The sequence below is a fragment of the Aspergillus nidulans genome, chromosome II (assembly GCF_000011425.1).
Source record: "Aspergillus nidulans FGSC A4 chromosome II".
Classification (NCBI taxonomy): domain Eukaryota; kingdom Fungi; phylum Ascomycota; class Eurotiomycetes; order Eurotiales; family Aspergillaceae; genus Aspergillus; species Aspergillus nidulans.
Window position 1 is genome coordinate 2089807 of NC_066258.1, and position 23336 is coordinate 2113142.

At 49.6% G+C, this 23336-nt stretch overlaps 8 protein-coding genes across 8 annotated transcripts, besides 1 other annotated feature; 7 read left to right on the forward strand and 1 right to left on the reverse strand.

The window, feature by feature from the left end:
- Window positions 1–23336: part of a sequence feature (contig 1.66 1..88283(-1)) that runs on past both edges of the window.
- ANIA_04084 (putative capsule-associated protein CAP1) lies at window positions 703–2460 on the forward strand (the record flags this gene model as incomplete). The annotated part of the gene is made up of 1 exon (XM_656596.1): window positions 703–2460. One exon carries the CDS (start codon window positions 703–705, stop codon window positions 2458–2460), a length of 1758 nt encoding a protein of 585 aa, XP_661688.1.
- ANIA_04083 (alpha/beta fold hydrolase) lies at window positions 3158–4719 on the forward strand (the record flags this gene model as incomplete). The annotated part of the gene is made up of 4 exons (XM_656595.1): window positions 3158–3305; window positions 3337–3412; window positions 3542–3848; window positions 3907–4719. The coding sequence occupies 4 exons, from the start codon at window positions 3158–3160 to the stop codon at window positions 4717–4719; spliced, it is 1344 nt and encodes a 447-aa protein (XP_661687.1).
- On the forward strand, window positions 5680–8151 carry ANIA_04082 (glycogenin; the record flags this gene model as incomplete). The annotated part of the gene is made up of 6 exons (XM_656594.1): window positions 5680–5841; window positions 5913–6357; window positions 6418–6500; window positions 6572–7194; window positions 7250–7955; window positions 8023–8151. 6 exons carry the CDS (start codon window positions 5680–5682, stop codon window positions 8149–8151), a joined length of 2148 nt encoding a protein of 715 aa, XP_661686.1.
- ANIA_04081 (putative cysteine dioxygenase Cdo1) lies at window positions 8583–9772 on the reverse strand. Its single transcript, XM_050611333.1, has 5 exons — window positions 9446–9772; window positions 9227–9298; window positions 9015–9152; window positions 8909–8966; window positions 8583–8852 (listed from the first exon to the last, which is right to left on the reverse strand). Exons 1-5 carry the CDS (start codon window positions 9710–9712, stop codon window positions 8737–8739), a joined length of 651 nt encoding a protein of 216 aa, XP_050467369.1. The 5' UTR covers window positions 9713–9772; the 3' UTR covers window positions 8583–8736.
- ANIA_04080 (GTP-binding protein RBG1) lies at window positions 10149–11868 on the forward strand (the record flags this gene model as incomplete). Its single annotated transcript, XM_656592.2, has 9 exons — window positions 10149–10298; window positions 10357–10377; window positions 10432–10474; window positions 10530–10607; window positions 10661–10697; window positions 10754–10824; window positions 10881–11218; window positions 11288–11644; window positions 11698–11868. Exons 1-9 carry the CDS (start codon window positions 10278–10280, stop codon window positions 11866–11868), a joined length of 1137 nt encoding a protein of 378 aa, XP_661684.2. The 5' UTR covers window positions 10149–10277.
- Window positions 13148–14835, forward strand: ANIA_04079 (uncharacterized protein; the record flags this gene model as incomplete). The annotated part of the gene is made up of 5 exons (XM_656591.1): window positions 13148–13167; window positions 13345–13765; window positions 13841–14305; window positions 14449–14470; window positions 14549–14835. 5 exons carry the CDS (start codon window positions 13148–13150, stop codon window positions 14833–14835), a joined length of 1215 nt encoding a protein of 404 aa, XP_661683.1.
- ANIA_04078 (uncharacterized protein) lies at window positions 17175–18373 on the forward strand (the record flags this gene model as incomplete). Its single annotated transcript, XM_656590.1, has 4 exons — window positions 17175–17243; window positions 17794–17823; window positions 17877–18097; window positions 18133–18373. The coding sequence occupies 4 exons, from the start codon at window positions 17175–17177 to the stop codon at window positions 18371–18373; spliced, it is 561 nt and encodes a 186-aa protein (XP_661682.1).
- Window positions 19858–21581, forward strand: ANIA_04077 (DNA-binding domain-containing protein; the record flags this gene model as incomplete). Its single annotated transcript, XM_656589.1, has 3 exons — window positions 19858–20302; window positions 20357–20378; window positions 20429–21581. 3 exons carry the CDS (start codon window positions 19858–19860, stop codon window positions 21579–21581), a joined length of 1620 nt encoding a protein of 539 aa, XP_661681.1.

A 23336-nucleotide genomic window follows, 5' to 3' on the forward strand; every position in this document is an offset into this window, starting at 1 on the left:
GAGCCACCCTGGATTCAGCTCTTTATTCTTCAAACGTATTTTAGACTTGGATGTCCAGTTGGGCATCGTTGCAATAACTGCCGCTGCCGCTATTACAGTGCTCGCGCGACCGCAGGGGAAAGCGGGCGGGATATGGCAGGGTACCGTTAAAAATAGACGACGTGCTTTCTACGCTGTGCATCTTTCGTTGGTGGTCTTGCTGTGTGTTGCGGCGTATTTCCATGTTGCGCAGGCGAAAGCATTTATACTTGAATCACTGGTGGTTTTCGTTGTTCACTTGGGATGTTGTTATTGCACAGCAAGGTAGAAGTCAAACCGCGGCTAATATAAAGGCAGCATGGAGTGTTTATAGAAACGTTGAGGTCTGAGCTCGCTGTTGGTATTCTTGAGGCAAACTTCACAAACCCCGGAGTCTAGCTTACAATGACAGATTGGAACCAGAGAAACTTAATACAATTAGCTAAAGACGGGAATAGTCTTAGGGACATAACAAGGGATTGGTTGGTAATTGGGAACTGAGGCGCTTAGTGCGATTGAAATTACATCACACGTGGGGAACTGTTTTGGATTTATCTCATTGTTGACATTTGGCCTGGCAACCGATTCATCTCACACTTTATGATTCGTGAGCTCTTAAATGAGCATGTCAAGTTCTCACAATTCATTACAGGACTATGAGGCTATTCCACCGATATAATTACTATGGCAACGCGATCTCACCGGCTGCTGGGCGTGCTGGTGACGAGTCTTCTCGTGTGCCTCTCACTCATCTTTTTAGAAAGCCCCAGCTCCTTCAGCAATCGGAATATCGCTCCTTCCCCACCATCTACCTCTCTTACCCCCTTCCTACAGCCGAGTGAGCCTTTAGACGATACTATTGACCGTTTCCCGAGCGATATCCACCCGGTAACTGCCCTCGTCGAAGATGCAGAGCAACGATTCAACAAGCTCTTGGAACGCCAATCCAGAACCTTAAGCGATGCTGTTAAGGAATACCGCCGGCGCTATAACATGCACCCTCCACCTCATTTTGATAAATGGTTCAGCTTTGCTCGATCAAAAGGCGTGGAACTCATTGACGAGTATGACACCATCTACCACTCTTTGCTGCCATTCTGGGCCCTCACACCGCAGACTATTCGCGCTCGCGCCCGTGAGGCTCTGGGATATGATAATGGTTTGTTCGGCGTTCTCATCAGAGATGGCAAGGTATCGCTGGCTGAAGGGCTAGATGGAGAACATGAGTGGCAGCGTGAGGCGACGCTTGGTATGATGAAGAACTTTATTCGGTATTTGCCGGACATGGACCTGGCCTTCAACGCCCATGATGAACCAAGGGTTATTGTGCCGAGCGAGGATCTTCAAAGGCTAGTAGCGATAGCCAAGAATAGCGTCATTCCGAATGCTTTTAAGGCAAAATCGCTGGTGAACGAATGGTCGGCTCGGCCCGAGGACCTGAACAAAGGAGACCGCATTGATGAAGTGCGTACAACTCGTTTCAACAAAATCTCTCATCAGCCCGCTTGGACTAGCTCAAGGATATCATGTCCCGTCGATAGCCCTGTTCGATCCCTAGATGAAAACTCGCCGGATGACACAACTGGATATGCTTCTTGGGAGCTAGGTTTCATCCACAATACAACCGCGTTCTCCGATGTTTGCAACACTCCTTCGTTACGGTATACCTACGGATTTTTCGACCGGCCGAATGTGTTTGCAGTCGTTCACGACCTCTTCCCAGTTTTCTCCCAGAGCAAGGTCTCCACGTTCCAAGACATCCTCTATCCCAGCCCCTGGTACTGGGCTAATAAAGTACCATATAACATGCAGAATGACTATATTTGGGAGGAAAAGATTGACAAGCTATATTGGAGGGGTTCGACAACAGGGGGCTTCTCTAAGGGCGGAGGGTGGCGACGGCACCACCGACAGTTAATGGTCAGCAACATCAATGCTCTTGATAACGCCAAGGTTCTCTCCAAGACTGATGGCGGTCAATGGGAAGTCAAAGAGATGGATCGCAGCGAGTATCGCGACCTCTTTGACGTTCAGTTTACCTCGGTTGGGCAGTGCGATCGTAATGACTGCGCCGCTCAGATGGAGTTCTTCAACATAACAGAGTCAGTGGAGCAGGAAGAGGCCTGGGCTTATAAGTACCTGCTTGATATTGATGGAAACGCATTCAGTGGCCGGTACCACGCTTTCCTCAAAAGTAACAGCTTGGTCTGTAAGACTGCTTTGTTTCGCGAATGGCACGATGAGAGGCTCAAGCCTTGGGTTCATTACGTCCCAATCAGTCTGAAAGGAAGCGAACTTTTAGAGACCATGCGTTATCTTTCCTCCGAAGAAGAGGGCGAGGTCGTGGCTTCTCGGATAGCCCAGAACGGGAAAGCCTGGGCGCAGAGTACCTTGCGCAACGAGGATATGGAAGTTTGGTTTTTTAGACTGCTATTGGAGTAAGCCTCTCACAATCTGCAATGAGTCGAACCGTGCGGTTTCTAATCATGATATCTAGGTACGGGCGCTTAATTGACGACAATAGAGAGAATCTAGGGTACACTGGATGATTTGGTTTTGTATATAGCAACCTCAATTGCACGGCTTCTTATGAATTATGCCTCAAGACACCTCACTTTCAGTCATAATCGGAAGACTACATGCGTAAGACGCTTGCCTGCTCTTCGAGAAAATGTCATTATTCGAAGCTATGAAAAAGATGCTTTATTATGCCGCTAGACGAGCACAGAGACAGTCCTTCAACGACATAAACCTCAGTGTAGTGTTCCCTTGGACAGCTCGTTCTCTGCAGGAATACTTATGTACCTAGCTCTTACGAGCTAATAGCAATTTTCTTCCTTCAACCTATAAGTTCATGTTTCAAGCTTATAGTGGGGTACGTAGTCAGCGATGCCGACATAACTTAGTTGACGATCGGTAAATGATCTGGACTGGGTCTGTTTGCACGTGAGAGTGCCCACATTATACTATTAATACTGCAGTCCGGCACGCATTCACTCTGCTACACTTCTCAGATCTTTTCCTTGATTCTGATTCTTCACTTGCTGGGAACATTGGTCTGCCTTTATTACGGAACTGATTTGGCTTGGAAAAGTCAGGCAACCCTGTCTGGAGGGTTGAGTCCATCCACTAACACAACATGGCGTCTCCGCTACTCGCGCTGCTAAGATCAGTCTTTGTATTGGGCTATGGTTTATTTACTATGGGAGTATATTTTGTGGTGGCACTTTACCATGGCTACCAATTCAGGAGGACGACTGAGAAAGAGAAAATGGAGCTGCAGCTCGGTAAGTACTCATGTCATACTGTCTTTCGAAGCACATCACCTTCAGGCCATTAGACTGACATTCGTTCGACAAGCTCACAACCGACTATGGGACCTGTCCAGGAAATGGTCAGTTTTCACACATCAATTTCACAGTCTAAGAAGTGGGTTCAAATTCCACTACGTCTCCAATGATATCTACGCCACAACCAGCGCCAGTAGACCTTTAGTTATCTTTATTCACGGCTTTCCTGACAGCTGGGGAGTATGGCGCCATATCCTCAGCGAGGAATCCCTGCAAAGTTCAGCGACGCTGGTCGCCGTTGATCTGCCTGGTTATGGAGGCTCTGAGAGCTTAGATAGATATTCGGCTACCGCCGTTCTTGAGAACCTTACCGAGTTCATCATTGCTATGAGAAAGAAGTATGGTATTGATGGACCTATAGCTACTCGTCAGCAGAGGACCATTATCATCGGGCATGACTGGGGCTGTGTACTTGCTATGCGACTGGCAGCTGATGCTCCTCAACTAGCTGATAGGTTCATCCTGACAAACGGGCCACTAGTACGTGTTATCCACCAACATCACCCTGTCGCTAGGCTCGACTGACACATGTCCCTAGATCCCCCTGGCAGTTTCTAACATCAGTATTCGGCTGTCATCCTTAGTGTACATGCTCAGGTGCTTCCTGCGCTCACCCGTTCGAGAGCGGTCATTATTGTTCAATGCCGCCAAGTCACTAAAGCCCATATTATTTCAATTGTGGCGTTCGGGATACATATTCGCCTTTCAACTTCCTCCGCTATTGATTGCCTACATTGGCAATGGAGCAAATCAAGCAACCCTAAAGCACATTCATAAAATGTCGTACGGCAACCGGAACTACACTCCTACTGACGCCGCAGAGTGCATGGCAAGCACACTTGGTCCATCTATTCACGAACGCATGACACAAACCGCTGATGGCCAGGCATATGCGGAATCCGCGGTGACCAGACCGGCGATCTCAAAGTTCGTCGAAATGTGCAGCTACTACCGAGACGGCACTGCTACCGCCCCCTGGAAGAAGTCTACTGAGACGGTAACAAGCCTCTGTGGCATTGCGGAAGAGAACGGAGCTCGGTGCATCGATAGTGACGCGAGAATACTCGACGACGGACCGCCAGGCGCCTTGAAAGCCAGTACGACCGTGGTCTGGGGCCAGAAGGACCATGCACTCACTCGGGAGCTGTGCCTAGATGGTATCTCGGACTATCTTCCTCAGCGTAGTCAGGTTGTTGAGCTTCCAGTCAGTGCACACTGGACGCCGATGGAGCTCGAGGGTCGGGTTGCTTTGGTCAAAGTGGCCGAGTGGGCTGTGAACGGCGAGCGTGAAGACATTGGAGCGGTTGTTGAGACCTGTTATCCCGAAGCAACGGTGACGGTTCAAAAATGAACTGTCTGAATGAGCTGTTCCTGGCTTCCACTGACGCCCTTCTAATGCTGCTTCTCCGGTTGATATTGCGACGTTGAGCCTTATTTGGGTTATCAACCTTCATCCTTGCGGTTGATCCCGCAGGGAGCCCAAGAACTATTCATATCGCCGTTTCGTGTTACATAGGTGGCGAGCCGATAGACATTTATTCAGCTAACCGGAAGAGTAGCTGGCGAACCATCCCAGTATATTTGACATACTGTCTTTGCTATGTAATATTTTCCCCGCCTGGAGGAAAGCACTGATAACTTGGTGATAAATCCATGCCCTAGGAGAAGCATTTCGAAATGTTGGAGTGGTGGGACTTTCCGGGTCTGATGCATATTAAAACAGAGGTCAAAGCTTCCAAAGCAGGTCTGGGCAGACAATCAAAGCATTGCAAAGACAAAGGCGGATGTGTCATTTCCTTTTCCGTCTTCCAACCAACCACCCCCTTCCAGACTTCAGCAATCTTCAGCCGCCCATCATATTGCGGAATAGTGTCTCTTAACTCGCAAATGATAAACTGTGATGACACAGGGTAACGTTTTCAGCGCATCATAGCACTGTCCCCTGAGAAATCCCTGCTGGTGGCGGGCGGGGTTGCTCCCGTCATAACGCGACTCCCGTGAGGGGAAACGGCCTCTAGCTCCAGCTCTACGGCGTACAGCCGCCAGCGGCAATCCTCCTTCCTTCCTCCGTTCTTCTCCAGCTTCATCAGTTTGGGGGTCGCTGCCTCCGTTCCTCTCGTTTTGCTTTCTGCCCGCACTGGTTGGCCGAATTTTGGGCGTTCTGTGCTGTAATTCGCTCGCGGGATGGTCACCCAAGGTGGTGCAGTCTATTGCACTGTAGGTACCCTGATTCTGGGCTTCCGTATCCATTGCAAGTTTTTTTAACCGGCCGCAGCTGCTGTTGAGTGATAACTACCTTCCTGGTATACCAATGATTGCTCCACTTCCGTCATCTTTTGATACTGACCCGCTGCTTCTCGATCCAGGTGCCGTGGTTCTCGCCCACTCATTGCGCGACAATGGCACCAAGGCCAAGCTGGTCGCTCTGTATACGCCCGACACGTTGCAGGCCGCGACGCTGAATGAGCTTCAGGTGCGTACTTCGCTTGCTAATATAGGTAAAATAAGGCCACATCGCAAAACTTGCTAACTCGAGGTGTCTAGACTGTTTACGATGAGCTCATACCCGTCTATCGGATGACGAACCATACGCCGGCGAACCTCTGGCTCATGGAGCGTCCTGACTTGATAGCAACCTTCACAAAGATCGAGCTGTGGCGACAAACAAAGTTCAAGCGCATCGTATACATTGACTCGGACGTGGTGGCCATTAGAGCCCCCGACGAGCTCCTGGACATGGACGTAGATTTCGCCGCTGCCCCCGATGTCGGCTGGCCCGATTGCTTTAACAGCGGTGTTATGGTACTGCGGCCCAATATGCAAGACTACTTTGCGCTGAAAGCTCTTGCAGAACGCGGTACCAGCTTTGACGGCGCCGACCAGGGCTTGCTGAACATGCACTTTCGAGACTGGCACCGACTCAGTTTCACGTACAACTGCACACCTAGCGCGAGTTATCAATATATCCCGGCCTACAAGCATTTCCAGAGTACAATTAGCTTGATACATTTTATAGGATCCCAAAAACCTTGGAATATGTCGAGACAAGTGTCTCCTTTTGATTCGCCGTATAATCAGCTACTGGGAAGGTGGTGGACAGTCTACGACCGGCATTACCACTCTGTAGCCAATGTGAGTTTTCCGGTTGGGATATGTTTGGGTTTTAGGGAAATAAACGTGTTTGAGACTAACGCTATCGCTAGGAAACAATAGAGCCGAGTAGTCACTCGGTTCCGCCACATGTTCAACATGCAGAGGAGCCTATGCTGGACATGCACATCCATAATTTCCCAGTAACAGCACCACAGCAGCATATTGGACGACAGACACCCCTTCTTCCAGGATCAGAAACCACGTCGCGCCACCCAGCACTTGGGCATGAGGTGCCATCAGATCAACATCCAGACTACCATCCCCCAGAAGAAGCTTCAAATAACTCGGTTCAGGCGTCTCACTATGCAGAGCGAAGCGTCGCGCCATTACCCGTGAAAGATCTGTCTCACGAAATTCACGCAGAGTATCAGAGCGAGAAACCTTCCCATGAACCTGTTTTTAGCGTGGTTCCGCAGTATGTTCGGGGGGAAGAACACGTAAGGGCTTATATACAACAACAGCCCGTTCAAGAACATAGCCATCATGATCTACAGCCACCTCCAGTACAAGAGCCCAGTGTGCCGACAGAGCCTGCTCATCCATTTGAACAGAATGATTCGCGCACCACTCGAGCGCCAGCGCCCATTGGGACACAGCGGGCACCATCGCCTCAACCGGCATCGCAAGAGGAGCCGATATTCGAAGCCCCTAAGGCAGAATGGGATGCCTCTCGGTAAGATGAATATCTCACAAGGCTGTCTAACAACATCTGCTGACTCTTCCTCAAGGGAACCACCTCCTTTGAATTCTAAACCAGAAGGAATAGCCTTGGAGAGCAAGACCTATACTATGTCCGATGATCGCAAGCTTTTCCAGCCCCCACAGTCGTATCCAGAAGCCCCGAAGAACATGTACTATCAGGTCCCGGAGACGAAACCTAAGCCGCAGAAACTTAGGCAAATATTCCCCTGGGAAACGAACGCACCCAAACCAACTAGAGTTTTTGCTGACGATGCCTCTCAACACCAACCCATGGTTTCCCTTACGCCTACCGAAGAAGACTCCCAAATTTTCAAATCCACCCAACCAACATTTTGGAAGTCCGAGGCGCCCAGCCTTCCCAGCGAATCATTTGACTCATACTCCCGCTCAAACGCATGGGACGAAGTTCCCGAAATCCAAAAGTACATCCGATCCATACAACAAGCCCGCAGAGCCCGAGTTCAAGTGCTCTCCGGCGCACCCAACCAACAGAAAGCAGCATTCCCATCAAAGTCAAGCCGACAACATCAACCCGGCACCCCTACAACTACCACCGGTTCCAAAGGCCCCAATTACGGCACCCGCATAACCGATTTCCCTAGCGAAATCGAACGTCCTAGCCTCCCGGTTACCCCTGCCCCAATCCGCCGCGGGCCAGCAGTAGGCAATCCAGACGATTACACAACGCCCCAATTCCCTGCGGCGAAGGGCGTCCCAAACCAGGAAGACTGGGTGCGTCTTACGGTTGATGTGCTTTTTCATCTCCTACGAGCGACGTACTTATACTGGAGTTATACAGAATCCTACTGTCCGCCTCGAAGAGCTGCGGCGGCGGCAGAATATTGTCTTGGATAACCCAAATTTGCTCATTGAGCGGATTACTAGAGCTCTTGAAGATGGGAGAAGGGATTGTGCTGATTTAGATTGATGATTATCGGCCTTATTTTACCCATTGCGTTATTATTCTCCCTTGGCTGCTTTTTGTTTTCGTTTCGAGTCTCTGCATCTGTTGCATCTGGTGGGTACTCTATCTATACGTTGTTTTGCAGTATGTGTGATGTATACTATTTACTTGAGTGCCATCTATCTATGCATTTTCAACTGACAGACTGCATTAGCATAAACAGAATGAATCTATTTGCAACTTTGGCATTTAGCATCCGGGTTGAGAGTCATTCAAAATATTTCATCATTAGTCTACCCTGGTATCCAGACAATGTCAAAAAGTGCAAGTGAAAGGTACGAACGCTAGAGTAAAAATCCAGAGTCGCTTCGCAGCGCTATAATTGGGTTGTGTAATGATAATCCCTCTAAACTGCATTGGAAAGCTGTGAGGCAACTAAGGATTGTTAGGTTCATTTATCAAGGCGGATAGCGAGGAGAGCCGCCAGTTGATGAGTGGAGAAGGAGAAGAAAGAGAACAATGTATTCGCCGAGGGGTGTCAATTGCTGATACAGATGAATAAGACCGGAAAAAACCAAAGCCGTAGGGTTCCGTCGAAGAAGGTCGGGATCAGGTGCGTTTGCCGCGGATGGAATAGAAGTGGGACTGTTTTATGTGAGATGCTTTGCCGGATTTTTCGTCGAAAACACAGAACCCGTAGTTTGCGGCATTTGGGGGTGTATAGACTAGACAGAAGTCTCAGAATAGAATACACAGCTGAAGTGAAGGGCTTGTAACTTACGGTGTAGGGAGATGGCTGGCTCATTCGGATCTGGGTTGTGGATCTTATGCAGTCCCAACTTCGATACATTAGAGATGCTTCAACTAGTTAGGATAACATTACGAACCTTGTCAGACATATATGTGACCTGATTCTCGCCGTACGTTGTTACTTTCGTGACCTCGGGAGGCGATGACTGTCCATGCTGAACTTTATCCTGATCTGGCCATGTATATAGGGTTTCTTGAAGGTTGCCCTTTAGGACCTAACCATGACATTCAAGGTCAGCCTAAGCTTGTTGTCTTGGGATAACAGTCAAGAGCAAGAGATTTGTACTACCTTCATTACGCAATGGGCATTGGCATGGTCATGAATAGCACTTCCCCGTCCAGGGCTCCAGACAAGAATCAACTAAGAGGAGGCTGAGCGTTAGTCATTATAACTCAACGAACTCTCTGTCAATACCTGCATGCACAGCAACGTCATGCACAGACATATCAACAGTGAGGGCAGAGCTGGGAAGATAAACAACTAGCGGTGAGATGGGAGGTAGCTTACCAGGTTACTTTTTCCGTTTCCTTCGTCGATAAGGTTCCGTGTGTAAGATTTGTTGGTATCTCCCAGGGCATAAGGAAGCCAGTCTTCTGGGTTGGAGGTGTAGAGTTCCATCAAGCGCTGAATGTCGAGAGGGTCGACATCGTCCGAGTCCAGCCCCGAGCTAGGGCCGAGAGCTCTACTGAGGTCTTGGACGAGCTCTTCGAAAGCATTGCGGGGAGAATTCCCGGCGTCTGACGAGGAGGTTGAACCAGACTTTAGATATGGCATGATGGCTCTTTTAGTTCTGTTCGAATAAACTCGATGGCCAAGTATTGCACGAGAGTTTGTAGTTAAGCAAGGGCTATTGGATACAAGAACTAAGAATGGGAAGAATGTCAAGAACGTGGAATGGGTGAGAAGAGAAAGATAAGAACAGGGTGTCACGTCGGGAAGTTTCTAATAACAACCGCATAGAGATCTAGAACTGACAAGGGCCAGAGCAAGTACGTAACCGCAATGCGAGGATCTTTGTAGTAGAGGACCTTTGAAGGAGCGAAGTGAATCAACTGATCTCGCCACCCCCGACGATAAGCGATAAGCATTTCGGCCTTGTTGCCTTATTGCCTCACACATCTGGGCCTTCCGCCCTGAGCGGGCAAATCATGTGGCGGCCACAAAGTCAAAGATTGACCCCCGCCAAAACACCGTCACCACTTGCATCCCTACTCTCCAACAAAGCATTCGCTAGTGCGCGTTTCAGCCAGCGACTTCGGATCCATTCATCCTACTGCCTTATAGACTGCCCTTTCTAGATTACCCTGTACGAGAGGTTATCTCGTAACTACCCGCCACAATGTCGACCACAGTGGAAAAGGTATGGACGTTCTTACCACCTTCATAAGCATGATACTGACTGCCATGGATGATTATAGATCAAGCAAGTCGAGGAGGAGGTTCGTTCTGTCTCCAAACTTCTATTCGGGGGCGCATATTGACATGCTCTCCAGATGGCCCGGACTCAGAAGAACAAGAACACTTCGTATCACTTGGGTAGGATTCTAGCGGACTTCTTTACGAGACGCCATCACTGATGGAACGACTACAGGACAGTTGAAGGCCAAGCTCGCCAAACTGAAGCGTGAACTTTTGACACCGTCGGGAGGAGGTGGTGGCGGCAGCGGCGGTAAGAACAAACCTCTCTGATACCCAACCTAGTTGCGCTAACGTTGTATGAAGCCGGCTTCGATGTTGCTCGTACCGGTGTAGCTAGTGTGTATGTTTCTTCCGTCGTTCGACGTCGCTCTGAAATTGTCATTAACTATGGAATAGTGGTTTCATCGGTTTCCCGTCCGTCGGAAAGAGTACATTGATGAGCAGGTTAACGGGCCAACATTCCGAAGGTATGCTTAACGAAGACAGGAGCGGTGTGACGGACACTGACGCATTCTTGCAACAGCGGCGGCGTACGAGTTTACGACGTTGACCACCGTTCCGGGACAAGTACTATACAACGGCGCGAAGATTCAAATTCTTGATCTTCCCGGTATCATTCAAGGTGCCAAAGATGGTAAAGGTCGTGGGCGGCAGGTTATTGCTGTCGCCAAGACATGCCATCTCATTTTCATTGTTCTCGACGTTAATAAGCCTCTGGTCGACAAGAAGGTGATTGAAAATGAATTGGAGGGATTCGGAATCAGAATCAACAAGCAGCCCCCCAACATTATGTTCAAGAAGAAGGACAAGGGTGGTATATCGATTACGAGCACTGTGCCTCTCACTCATATTGATAACGATGTAAGTCGTTAAGAGACCGGTTTCAATTGTTGTGACGGTTATTAACACTTCCGTTTTCGAACTTAACAGGAAATCAAAGCCGTCATGAGCGAATACAAGATTTCCTCTGCGGATATCTCGATTCGGTGCGACGCGACAATTGATGACCTCATCGACGTGCTGGAGGCCAAAAGTCGCGCATATATTCCCGTTGTCTACGCTCTTAACAAAATCGATGCCATCACTATCGAGGAACTCGACCTGCTGTACCGTATTCCCAACGCCGTCCCTATCAGTTCAGAGCACGGCTGGAATATCGACGAGCTCTTGGAAATGATGTGGGAGAAGCTCAACCTCCGACGAATCTACACGAAACCGAAGGGCAAGGCCCCTGACTATACTGCTCCTGTTGTGCTCAGGGCCAATGCCTGCACCGTCGAGGACTTTGTACCGCCCCCCATCTCTTCTTTAGCAGTCATCGTTTGCTGACTCGCAACCAGTGTAACGCGATCCACCGAACGATCAAGGATCAGTTCAAGCAAGCTATTGTCTATGGTCGGTCCGTCAAACATCAACCACAGCGTGTCGGTCTCACCCACGAGCTGGCTGATGAAGATATTGGTTCGCGACCCTTTTGCGAGGCTTATGGGACTATTGGGCTGACGGTGTAACGACAGTGACTATTATCAAGCGGTAAGAAATACAAAGATGTATCAACACCAGGGTGTTCGGACGAACACAAACAACTTACGACAAATCCGTGTCGAGTAAGTTGAGCAAGCTGAGTGCTAGGGGTGCTCTCGCAAAGGACTGTATATCCAAGAGTTCCGACCTTGTGACAAATCCTGCGAGATGATATGAGGGGATTGATTGGAGGGGATGATGTGCGCACGGGCAGCAATCTGCCAAATGCCGCTTGGTCCTGCAAGATCACTAGCTAGCCTTGGGGTACCTGCACAGGCTGACCACGACCGAGTTTGCATGCCTTTGCTACCCGAAGTGATGCGCAATCGGTCCCTATCGCAACATGTGTGAGGAGGGAACGGCGAGCTTGTTGGTGGTTGAAAGCTACCCCTGAACGGTGTTTCTTGGTGAGCCGTACATCCAACTTTATTTTTCTCATATATTCTAGTTCAACGTTCGAGGCGCTCTTGGACCATGCAAAGATCCGAATTTTCCGGAAATCTAAAGCAATGGAAGTTCTAGATCACTGCCCGGGATACCTGAACGAGTAGGGCCATATTAATGCTCCGATACCGTACTCATCTGTCCTGCCACTGATTCCGCTTTGGCCCCTGGACAAATGAAACAGAACAAATAAAAAAACTGGGATTTTGGTCAACTTTTGCGGTCATTGGTGGACGGGCATGACTTTGCTTTTGTCCCTAGGTGTCAGCTATCGTAGACGAAGCACGATATAGAAGTCCCGGCTTCAGGGCAGTCAACTTTGGCAGCAATGCAATCTTGAGTTCACAAGCGACTTGAACTGTGCGAGACAAACAGAGACACATGCCCGCTTGCAGATACCAAGGGAGCTCACGCGGCGACGGCTGTGTATTGGGCTTGTCCCACGACAGGATCTTGACTACAGCCCGCAGCTTGAGAAACAGAACCCCCTGGCCGAGGCCAGCAGACTTCCCCAGTGTCACTATTCCCTGGTCTTCAAAAAGACGTTCAATGCATATGCGTGACGGCCCCAGCGGCCCGGACACAAATCATGGGATCGAATCTGGACGGAATCGGCTCTGAGGCAGGCATCTCGAATGATGATTTTTGCAAGACCTTGACTTAGCCACGGTGCTGCCGGTAGACAGGGTCCAGGGTGCTTAGCATTAGGCGAGATTGCAAACCTGCTTGCAGGAGAAAAGTCGACGCTGCTGGATTCTAATTTGCTCGTAGGCCAGGTATCAATGTCGCTTACCGTCTTACGGTAATTAGAACCCAACTACAATGTACTCTGGTATACCCCGGTAAGAATGTTAGTCCGGTGGGCCTTACAAGGATATGACTCCTCTGAAGCGGTGAGGCCTTCAAAGCACCGCTTTCTTAATTCAGCCTAGTTTTGAAGCTAGTAAAACCTCCAATATCGCCATCCTCCTGAGATCCATGGTGGTGAGCATTGCTAATATGGCTATCCCCAGACCTAGCACCCCTCCAGAGGCGCCTTTGGAGGTGACTGAGATATCTGAAAGGAGCCAAAGTTCTAGATGGCTAAGTCGCGATGATCGGATTCGCATTTTGACTCTACGAGATGCTGGTTTTACCTATCAACAGATCTCTTCTCAGCTTGGATTTACCTATCGTCAGGTGCAATATACCTGCCAGAATGAGCAATCTACTCCTCGAAAGCCTCCTGGCCAGCGCCCGAAGCTATCAGAAGAGGATATGGACAATATCATTACCTTTATCTCTTCATCACAACGTACGCGCCGACTATCTTATAAACGAGTTATTGAAGAACTAAATCTTCCCTGCGGAGAAACTGCACTTGCTCGAGCACTTAAAAAACGAGGCTATTCCCGATGCAAAGCTCTTCGAAAGCCACCTTTATCGGACGATACAAAGCGTGTACGTCTTGCCTGGGCCCTTGAGCATGTGAATTGGACAATTGAGCAATGGAATCGAATACTTTGATCTGATGAGACTTGGGTTACTCCAGGCTTCCATACCAGAATCTGGGTTACCAGAAGAGCAGGAGAAGAGCTAGATGAGACCTGTATTCGTTCGTCTACCCCCAAAAAGCGTGGTTGGATGTTTTGGGGATCATTTTATGGAGATACTAAAGGCCCTTGCCTTTTCTGGGAGAAAGAATGGGGCTCTATCAATGCAGAGAGTTACTGTGAGCGAATTGTGCCTATTATTGACGGCTATCTTCGCCTGAACCGACAGCAAGGTAACTATCTTTGTCTTATGCATGATGGAGCACCTGGCCATGCCAGCAAAGATACTATAGCAGAGCTTCATGAGCGTAGTATCTATCCTATTAGTTGGCCTGCCTTCTCCCCTGATCTGAACCCTATTGAGATGGTATGGAACTGGATGAAAGACTGGATCCAAGAGAGATATCCAGATGACCGCCAGCTATCTTATGATGCCCTACGAGAAATTGTACGAGCTTCATGGGATGCAGTCCCTACAGACTTTTTGGAAGGCCTTATTGGGTCTATGCAAGCCAGATGTCAGGCAGTAATCGAGGCAGAGGGTGGCCATACAAAATATTAGTAAGATATTAGCATTAATACGAACGGCAGAATCCAAAGGAGTCATATCCTTGTAAGGCCCACCGGACTAACATTCTTACCGGGGTATACCAGAGTAGTGAGGGGTTGTACTCGCTTGTTTCGATTTTAGGCTTCAGCAACCGGGGACAACTCCGGCGGGAAAAAGTTCTGCCTTCCATGTCCATCAAAACTGAGTTGGGTACTGAGTCAAGCCCGAGCCCAGATTCAATTCGAAATAAGGTTGCCATAAAGATGTCGTGCATTGAGTACGGAGTTGAGAGTTCGATCGGCTCCATTCGAGGACCACCTTCAAGCCTAGCTGGCCTAGCTGCCACTTCTATGGAGAAGGAATGCTTCTTTTACGGAATAGCCTCGAGCTTAGTCTTAATTTACAACGGCGATTGCGAAGTCGTCTAATGATGGGGATCGTCACCACCGTCAGAGCTCTCGGATCATTTCCGTCAGTCATAGCTCCTCTGACTGGACCTCTCAAATAACAGCGATATTCCAGCGTAAATCAAGAATGAGACGATCTATTTCCGGGTCGGGTACGAATTTCTCTGTACAGAGTAGACTAAACTTACGACTTCAGGCGGGAATTCCTCACCGACTCCGTTGGACGTGCTCGTCCTCGATGCAAGGGGAGAGAGCCTAGTTCCAAGTCGTCGTACGTCTCTCCTGAGCGCCGAGGTTTATTCCGACACACACAGCCTCGTTCAGTCCTCAATCAATCTATATTGACTGGTACCGTATTGGTGATCACTTATCTAGACTTTCGTCACTCGTTGCCTGAAGACGGCACCGACGGCCGACGGCTCTAGGTGCCTAAGATAATATATATTAGGTACCTAAAGCAGGTCCAAAGGAGTCCGAACTCCCAGCCGTGTCAAAGTGATGCTGATTACACTGGCTGCCGCGGAAACGTCGCTGGGCCCGTCTTCCGTAATTTTCTGCCGTATCCCTCCATCATGGTGGGATTGGATGTCGCGGATCCTTCGGCCCAGCCACACATCAGCTTCGGACTCATGAGTCCGAAGAATCTATCGATCCAGATGGAGGAGAAAGAGTTGAAGAAAGGACGGAACCCGTGTCCAATTAATCGATGGGCATTGTTCGAGTCTTGATCCGAAAGAGATCAGTGAACCTGGTGTATTGTTGCTTGATCGGACACATCTGTGCCTGAACGATTGTCATACCATGACTGCAGCGGATCCGCCTGGTCGCCTGATGCCATGATTCCTCGAGGACTTCAGGGCGAGATTGGGTCTGTCTTAGCACTACGCCTAGTCCTGGTGGTGCTAGTACAGTTGCTAGTACAGTATTGTCGCGGAGGTGGATGACGACAACCCCCGCTCCAGACGGTCTCGCCGAGTCGCCGAATCGCTCAACGGCAGATGTAGGCCGGGGTGCACCACTGGCCCTGTCTTAGCGCTTCCAGTAGCAGATATCAATCTGCAATATGATGGATTTTAAGGACCGGATATAGAGTCCTTGGGAAGGGAGACCGACAGGCTCCATGGCGTGGTACCTTACAGATCTATTCTTGGAGATATACCCCAATAAGGCAACGATTATGCACGACCGTCCTCGATGACAGTTATCAGAGATGAATGGAGACCTTTTGGGTTCCGACTGGTTGATAGTTTCCTATCGGTAGTGAAGAGCGAGGGCGCAGCAACCGCTGCTATACGGTATCCTGGTATCCTGGAACATGGATCAGTGCTCCTTTAGCCCGATTTCGGTCTTCAAGAGCTTGCGAAATCCGCGACCCCACCACACCGCTGTGAAAAATGAAACTATAACTATCTAAGGTAGGACCATAGAACAGAGTACCTCGGGCACTATAGGTCGGACGAACGATAGACTATGCTTCAGATCTGAAGCAACCTGACTCGGAGGGGCTGCCCTGATATACCCTCTAGCCTGCATTGATTGAACTCCACAGGCTCTTGGCACGCCAGGCCCTTATTACTCGTTGTATTGCATAAATAACTAGCCCCTATTAGATTAAAGTGTCTTGCCAAAAAAAAAAAAGAAAAGAAAAAAGAAAAAAAGAACAAAAGAAAAAGAATTTTCAAGCTAGCGAAACTTGGAATCAGCGTAGGTATTCTGTCAGGAGCGACCCAGCTATAGAGGTGCGATCCGAGGAAACTGGACCACGGGGCCTGATCCATAGTGGCCTTTTGGGCCAGCTGGGAGTATGCTTGGTTGGACAAAGTGCCCTTATAATTAGTGAAAAATAGAGTATATATGCGCCTTATAATATAAAGAGTATTATTACAGAGATAATCGTTGTACTATCTAGCTAGTATCAGGTAGGCGGTCTATCCGACATGATGGAAAGCTAACAAGATCAAAACAATTTACTAGATATACAAAAACTACTTTCTACACAATCGATTTTTATTTCGAATCTTTATTATAAATTTCATAAAGAGGATGTCACGGATTTGTCCATGTATGCTCAGGCCCTTAGCCGCCGCTGGGCCAGGATAACCCAGGGTCCTTCGAGGGCAGTGACTCAGGGCTGAAGCCTTACCTAGGGCAGCGCGGATGCCGCCACTAGCACCAGCTCCGGAACAGGGTACGACGTACTGCGTACAAGGTCCCCCTCTGTCAATTTTCGTAAATGGCCTCGGTGACTGCAGTCTAGAGACTTTGAACCCACTGATTGGAACGCCGTTCTTATCACGCTATAATGGGGTACATACATATGGCCGCGATCAAGATGGATTATTGCAGCCGTGACCATCCCAATGACGGCTGGACTCTTTAGCCCCAGTAAGGCTGGCCTAAGTCTGCGGCCACCGACACATCCATTCCCTGTATGTATTCCGTGTAAAACCGGAATTACACGTCAATTTGTCCCCGCTCTTAAGCTGACTTTGTTTCTGATGCCGCCAGGTACAGGCGCTCCATGCTGACAAATAGGATGGGCTCGTGAGCCAGGAACGTGGAGTATGACCGGGGATCCCCGACTCCAGGCTCCATGCTCGTCGAGTTGTCGTCGGTACGGCGAGATACTCGAAAATTGAGACCGCGCCAGAGTCGCACCGCAAATGCAAATACTGTATTATTATCATAAAGATTCGCACAGCTTAGGCTAGCGGGCCGGAGTGGATCGCTGCGGGCCTTGTGGAGCGTGGGGTCCTAGCTCCTGTTGAACTTGTCAAATTCGATCAAAGATTCAAGGCCAACATTCAAGGTTGAAGGCTCCTGCCAACGCTAAACCGCCCTTGTCCTTTAGTGTCACCCTATGAAGGAACGATGCTTTCTGCGCCTGCTGTGATAGGCTGAGGCTCTCTTCCAATCCTTGGTCAGACTTTCTTGCGAATAAAAAAATAAAATCGCTCCGGCGCTGCTGATTCGCGCAAGGGCACTCCTGACGGCTACTCTCGTGACAAAGTACGTTGAGTGCAGATCAGAGATCAGGCTTGAACGCTGACTGGATTACGGAGCATAACGCGCTTATCAGGTTGAAAGGGCTAGGCCGAACTGAGTGCTTGGGCGAAGGGAAGACTCCTGAGCAAGCTCTTTCCGCTCCTCTCCGTCTTTACTCGTTGTGGTACTCCGCAGAGAGGGGAAAAAGGGCCCCAAGCTGGGTGGATATCACTGCGTCCCAACGCAAGAAATACGGCAGGCCCGAGCCTCGATTTGTCGATAGTTCGCCGAATAGGCTGTATGCTTTTGCCGCTGCGTCGAACGATGATAAAGATCTTCACCGGCCCGTTTCGTCAAGAGACTCATGACCGTTCTTGCTAGATGGGAGCGCTTCCCTAATGACCTCATCAGTCTCCAGCGACTTTCACGTGGCCGTAGCACTCCACTTGAGTACAGGAGCTCAAGATGGGGCGCTCTCCGTACAGGGAACCAGCCTCAGGACGAGGCCACCGTTAGAAGCCAAGGGGTCGCCAGTGTTGCATTTAGGCTGCTAGAGGCTGCTAGAAGCTGCTGAAAGCTGCTGAATAAAACCTTCATCCTTCCGGTATGTCATGCGGGTGTTTAAGTTCACCGATTCCTTGCGGAGTCGCGATCCGTCCGTCAAGAACTCAAGATGGGCTTGGGCTCCTGTCTCGGTCCTTCACGGGGAATGAAATCCATTGGGCTCAGCGAGTCACCGCCCAAGGTTTCTCGACCGAAGGCGATCTACAATTTCAGTTTCTGATCTTCACGCCATATGGGTGGGGTTGCTCTGTGCACCTTGAGCCCTGGACTTCAGTGTCATACAGGCAGCAAAGGCCTGATGTAGTATGGCCGCCGCCAGAAGCGGGAAATGCGCGACAAGGCTGGCGCAAGAAGAAGTTGGAGTCCAAAGAATAAGAAGGGGAAAATGATGAGAATTGCATTATTATAATGGGTGAGTGCTTTTTTCTGCCGTAGCCGGCTCAACCTATAGCTCTACTCCAAGGGCTCGCTCTCTTTGTCCATTCAGCCCTTGTCCTGTCGGCTCCACTGAGATCTGTCGAGACTCGAGACTGGGCCATACTCTTTAGTCTCTGCCGTATCGTTCGCAACCCTCGAGTCATTTTCACGTCGGTGTAACACTAGCAGCAGGACCTGAACTGCCAGCCGGCTCCAACAGCGTTAAGCTCAGGGACAGGCAGTGCACCTGTATGCCCGTACGGTACCTAACGGGGTCCTGTACAGACCATGACGAGGGCTGGGGTCACGTCCTGTATCGCAATCCCTGTCCGTCCATCTGCGAGGGGGCCACTCACAGCCAGCCTCCCCCACCATTTCTGCTGCTGAGGATTCTTGTTCGGCCAATCAGCGTCCAGAACAGCTACTTGTCGATTCTGGCGCTGTAATTTTAATCTCTCGAAGCCGAAATGATTTGATATATTATAAACTAAAAGGGGATAGGTATTGCGAGCCGGGGTAGTACGGCGAGGTACCACTCACCACCAATCTTCCACCATCCACATCCACACACTGCTCTCTATTCCGTATACCCTACTCTTACCTATTACCTTTTGACGCTCTTGCCTCCTTTCTTTTTTGTGATCGTCTCGAGTCTGAACCATTTTTTAAACTCCGTCTATGCCTGACGCGCATCGATCTCCCTTCCTGTTCCTCCCCGTCTTTCGTTCCTCTCCTCTGCTGATATACGTACCCCAAATAGCTATGCTTTAGTCTATCCATGCCTGCTCTGTAATTGCGCTTGTTCCATGTCGACTATGCACCTGCTTCTGCTTTGTCGTCCTCTGTCTTGGCTCTAGACTTTGCTCTGCTCTGCTGCTCTGCCTCGACCTTTTTCAGCTCCAGCTTCCAGCCTTTTCTTCTTTGCTTTTTCGCCATCCTCCCCATCCCCTCAATCCTCGCGAGCCTGCTTGTGAGGCTGCAGCTTATAGTGTCTTCTCCCCGTCGCCAACCACCTTGACGGCTCCTCTCCTGCCTATCCTATATTACCAATTCACAGCTCCCGGTTGACCCCACGACATGGACACGGAGACTCCCCATGCGCAGGAAAATGGCTTTGCGCAGTCTCCCTGGATGGATATGGGCGGCTTCCATCCGTCCCATCAGAACTCGCCACCATTGGATTATCATGGTTTTGGATACCCGGTTCATGTACCTCTAGATGCTTCCTACGGCGTCACGATACCGCCGCCTTATGCACCACCTGCACTGCCCATGACTGTACCTTCCAATGCCTGGCCCAGCATGCTCACCACTTCCTCTCAACCGCCTTTCCAGCAGTCGGAGCATCCAGTGGCGCCGGTCCCAATCGCGCCGTCTGTCTCGCCAATTGCCCCAGTTCCACCACCCAGGAAGTCTTCCACGAGTAGCTCCACGCCTCGGAGGACCCTTACCGACGATGACCGGCGAAGGATGTGTCTCTACGCCGAGGAAAACAAGACCGCCAAACAGACGGATATCGGAGGTGTGTTTCTTTTATTCTTCTCACGATGCAGACAAGCTAATAAACTATTTACAGCGCTTTTTGGTGTTGAACGAAGGTAAAGTGGCTTCATTGAGTTCCTGATAGCAGGCTTCTGACTCCTTAAAGCACCGTTTCTAAAGTGCTACGCCAAAAGGACAAGTATCTTAACCCAGAAGATGGAAGTCGATCGCCTATCAAAAGAGCCAAGGGCCGAGTCCCTGATATTGAAAAAGCCCTGTCCAACTGGGTGAGGAATTATCAACGAGGAGGGCATGGCCTGACTGATGAAATGATAAGAGAGAAGGCTCTCTTCTTTGCCAGCACCTGTGGTTCTGACGGGAAGGAGAAGGTCCTCAGCAACAGCTGGTTGGAGAAGTTCAAGCAAAAGAATGGCCTGCTAGGTGCCAAAGTTCGAAAGGGCTCTTTTGGCGCGAAGAGTGATTCGGAAAGCCCTACTGGTCTGAGCATCAATTCGGCCCTGGCATCTGCTGTGCACTCACCCAGTGTGCTTTCGCCCATCTCACCTACTGGCTTTGTATCTCCTTCTGCACTGTCTCCTGCTCAGAGTCACGAAAATATCAGGGGGAGTATTTCCGTTGGTCCCACAGATCTGGGTATCGACTTTCAACATTCGCATTCACGGAGTACCATTTCGCTCGATACCACCGCTTCTTTCTCTCCGACGTCCACGCTGCTTACCGAGAGTCCGTTCACTCCGTCCAGCCAGTCCCGTATCTCCCCAACGGACGTTAATTCCAGCAGACCAAGGAGCCAAACATTTCCAATCGCAAACGCCGATCCCCACTCCATGCCCACGGACGACTTATCCGAGCCGACATCTACTATGAAGGGACTTCTACCTGCTGCTATGGAAGACGCCGTCGGTGATGATTGCGACCAGAAAGTTGCACTCAATATTGACACATCCCCCGGAACCATCAAACGGAACCGAAGCAACCCAGATATTCGGGCTAGAACTATTTACCCCCCGTCATATTCAAGATCCACGACTGTTTCCCCAATCAGCTCTCCTGGATCCCCGACGCAGGATGAAGCCCGCAAGGCTTTAGAGCTGGTGGTGAACTATTTCGAGCATCAGAGCTCTGGATTAGGTGCCCAAGAAGCCGTTACCATTGGTAAACTACTGGAGAGGCTACAGCTCGCCCAACAACCACCGACCCTACCAGGTGGCCTTACTCGTATTGATGAACATGATGACGCATCTCCACCCCATCAATCTTCTCTCACAAAGAAGCGAAGCATCCATAATATGGGGTGACCACATGTCCTCTTCAAGGCCAGTTGCAAGGGCGTGGCTGCCTCCATCACATTCCTGTCATATCATATATTTTCTCTAATCCTGGGGCGGCCGGTTATATGTCTATTGCATGTTTTGGATTGTTTTCCTGCGGCTTTCGTACTCCTTGGCTTTCTACGATTCCCTGTTTCATTAAACACCGCACTGCACATTTCGTTGGATTTTGGGCAACCCGGGCGGACCGCACGATACAGATACTACGAGGGCGACCTCAACTTCTTTCAGAATATCGGTTATGGAGACGAAAGACACTCCTGCTTTTGATATATAGGATGCATGACAGATATGTTATTATCGCGATTCGCTTTTTTCCTTTCTGCTTACTCTCACCGACATCAGACCATTATCGCGTCTGCCACCCCCCTGGAACCTCGACTCTGAATGTTCTTATTCATGTTTTCATGTCTTGTGCTAGGCCTCTTTTTCCATTCCAGCATACCCACTTGTTCATCATTAAACAGTTCGCGCGAGCTGTATTGATTCCCCGCACGTTCGGTTTTGGTCGCTCTTCGTCCTATTCCAGACTCTATATTTACGTAACATATTCTTTTTTATCCTGGCGTCTATCAATCGCGGTGGTTAATGCTGACAATAGCCAAACCGGCCCGGATCCGTAAACATGCTTTCTTTTTCTTATGCACACACATGGCAAACACTACACTGCTCGCGTACTGTACATTAGTGCCTTCCTCTCCAACTCCTCACCGCATCTTTTGCGTCACCTCTTATTGCCCTGCTTCCCGTCCATTTCCCTTAACACGAACTCTTCCCCATGGTACCTACCCGAGGCATCCCTATCTTTCCGGCCCGTTTGCAAAGCGTATGACTAAAAAAAGAACGACCAGTTCGCCTCTGAAGCTGAGCTTAGGATCCGACAGTCTAGACTATCACTGCTCTAAATAGATTAGCTTGACGTCATTTTTACTCTACACGGCATGGAACATGTACATCTGCCGACGTTCCAGCCTGGTCCAGATTTGTACTTAGTGTCTACGTCTTGATTGACGGATGGCATTGTATCTGACTGTAGAGCGGGGAGTGTGATAATAAATGCATTCATTGAACCTCCTTCTTTCCGGCTATTTAACTAACTGACGGGTCATATTGACCCTCCTGAAATCTCTTACCAGGACTGCGGACCTCTCGTATCTAGAATCTAGAAAACAAAAGCCCTACCCCACGTCCGGCTGGCATGACTATGTACTTCAGCGTAATTACAAGAAGCGCGCATCAAAAGGCACACTCAGCTCTTTGGCTTCCGTTAACCTACGCCAGGATAAGTTGTTCTGTGCCACGCCATTAGGCGGGGCAGGGCTGTGCAGTGGACCGGCCGAGAGCGAGAAGTAGCAGTAGAAACAACTGGGGATTTAACAAGGATAATATTTACTTGCTTTTTCCTTTGTACCGCGTTCCCTTTGTCGTATCGTTCCCGGCGTTCGCTTTGTGCCTTGATTTAGACTGTTGCTTAAGACTCAAGATTCTGATGAGTATCAAGGTTCGAAATCTCATGGATTCTACTGTTATCTACGGAGTAGATTAGTAGTCTCGAAATGGAGGAGAGAATAGGTAGAGACGCTTGGGGAATGGGTCGGATACTCGCATTGAGAACGACCGATAGTGGCGTCTTCTGATGTCGCTCCTAGTGCCAATTCACATCCGAGGTTGTTGTACGTTGACGCCGACAGATGCTCAATTCAATCATTATCATTATGGATC

Coding starts and splice junctions, on each gene's coding strand:
- ANIA_04081 (XM_050611333.1), bottom strand. CDS start 9,712: ATGCCATATCTAAAGTCTGGTTCAACCTCCTCGTCAGACGCCGGGAAT. Junction 8,967..9,014: donor TCACATATATGTCTGACAAG/GTTCGTAATGTT, acceptor AATGTATCGAAG/TTGGGACTGCATAAGATCCA. Junction 8,853..8,908: donor GCCAGCCATCTCCCTACACC/GTAAGTTACAAG, acceptor ACTTCTGTCTAG/TCTATACACCCCCAAATGCC.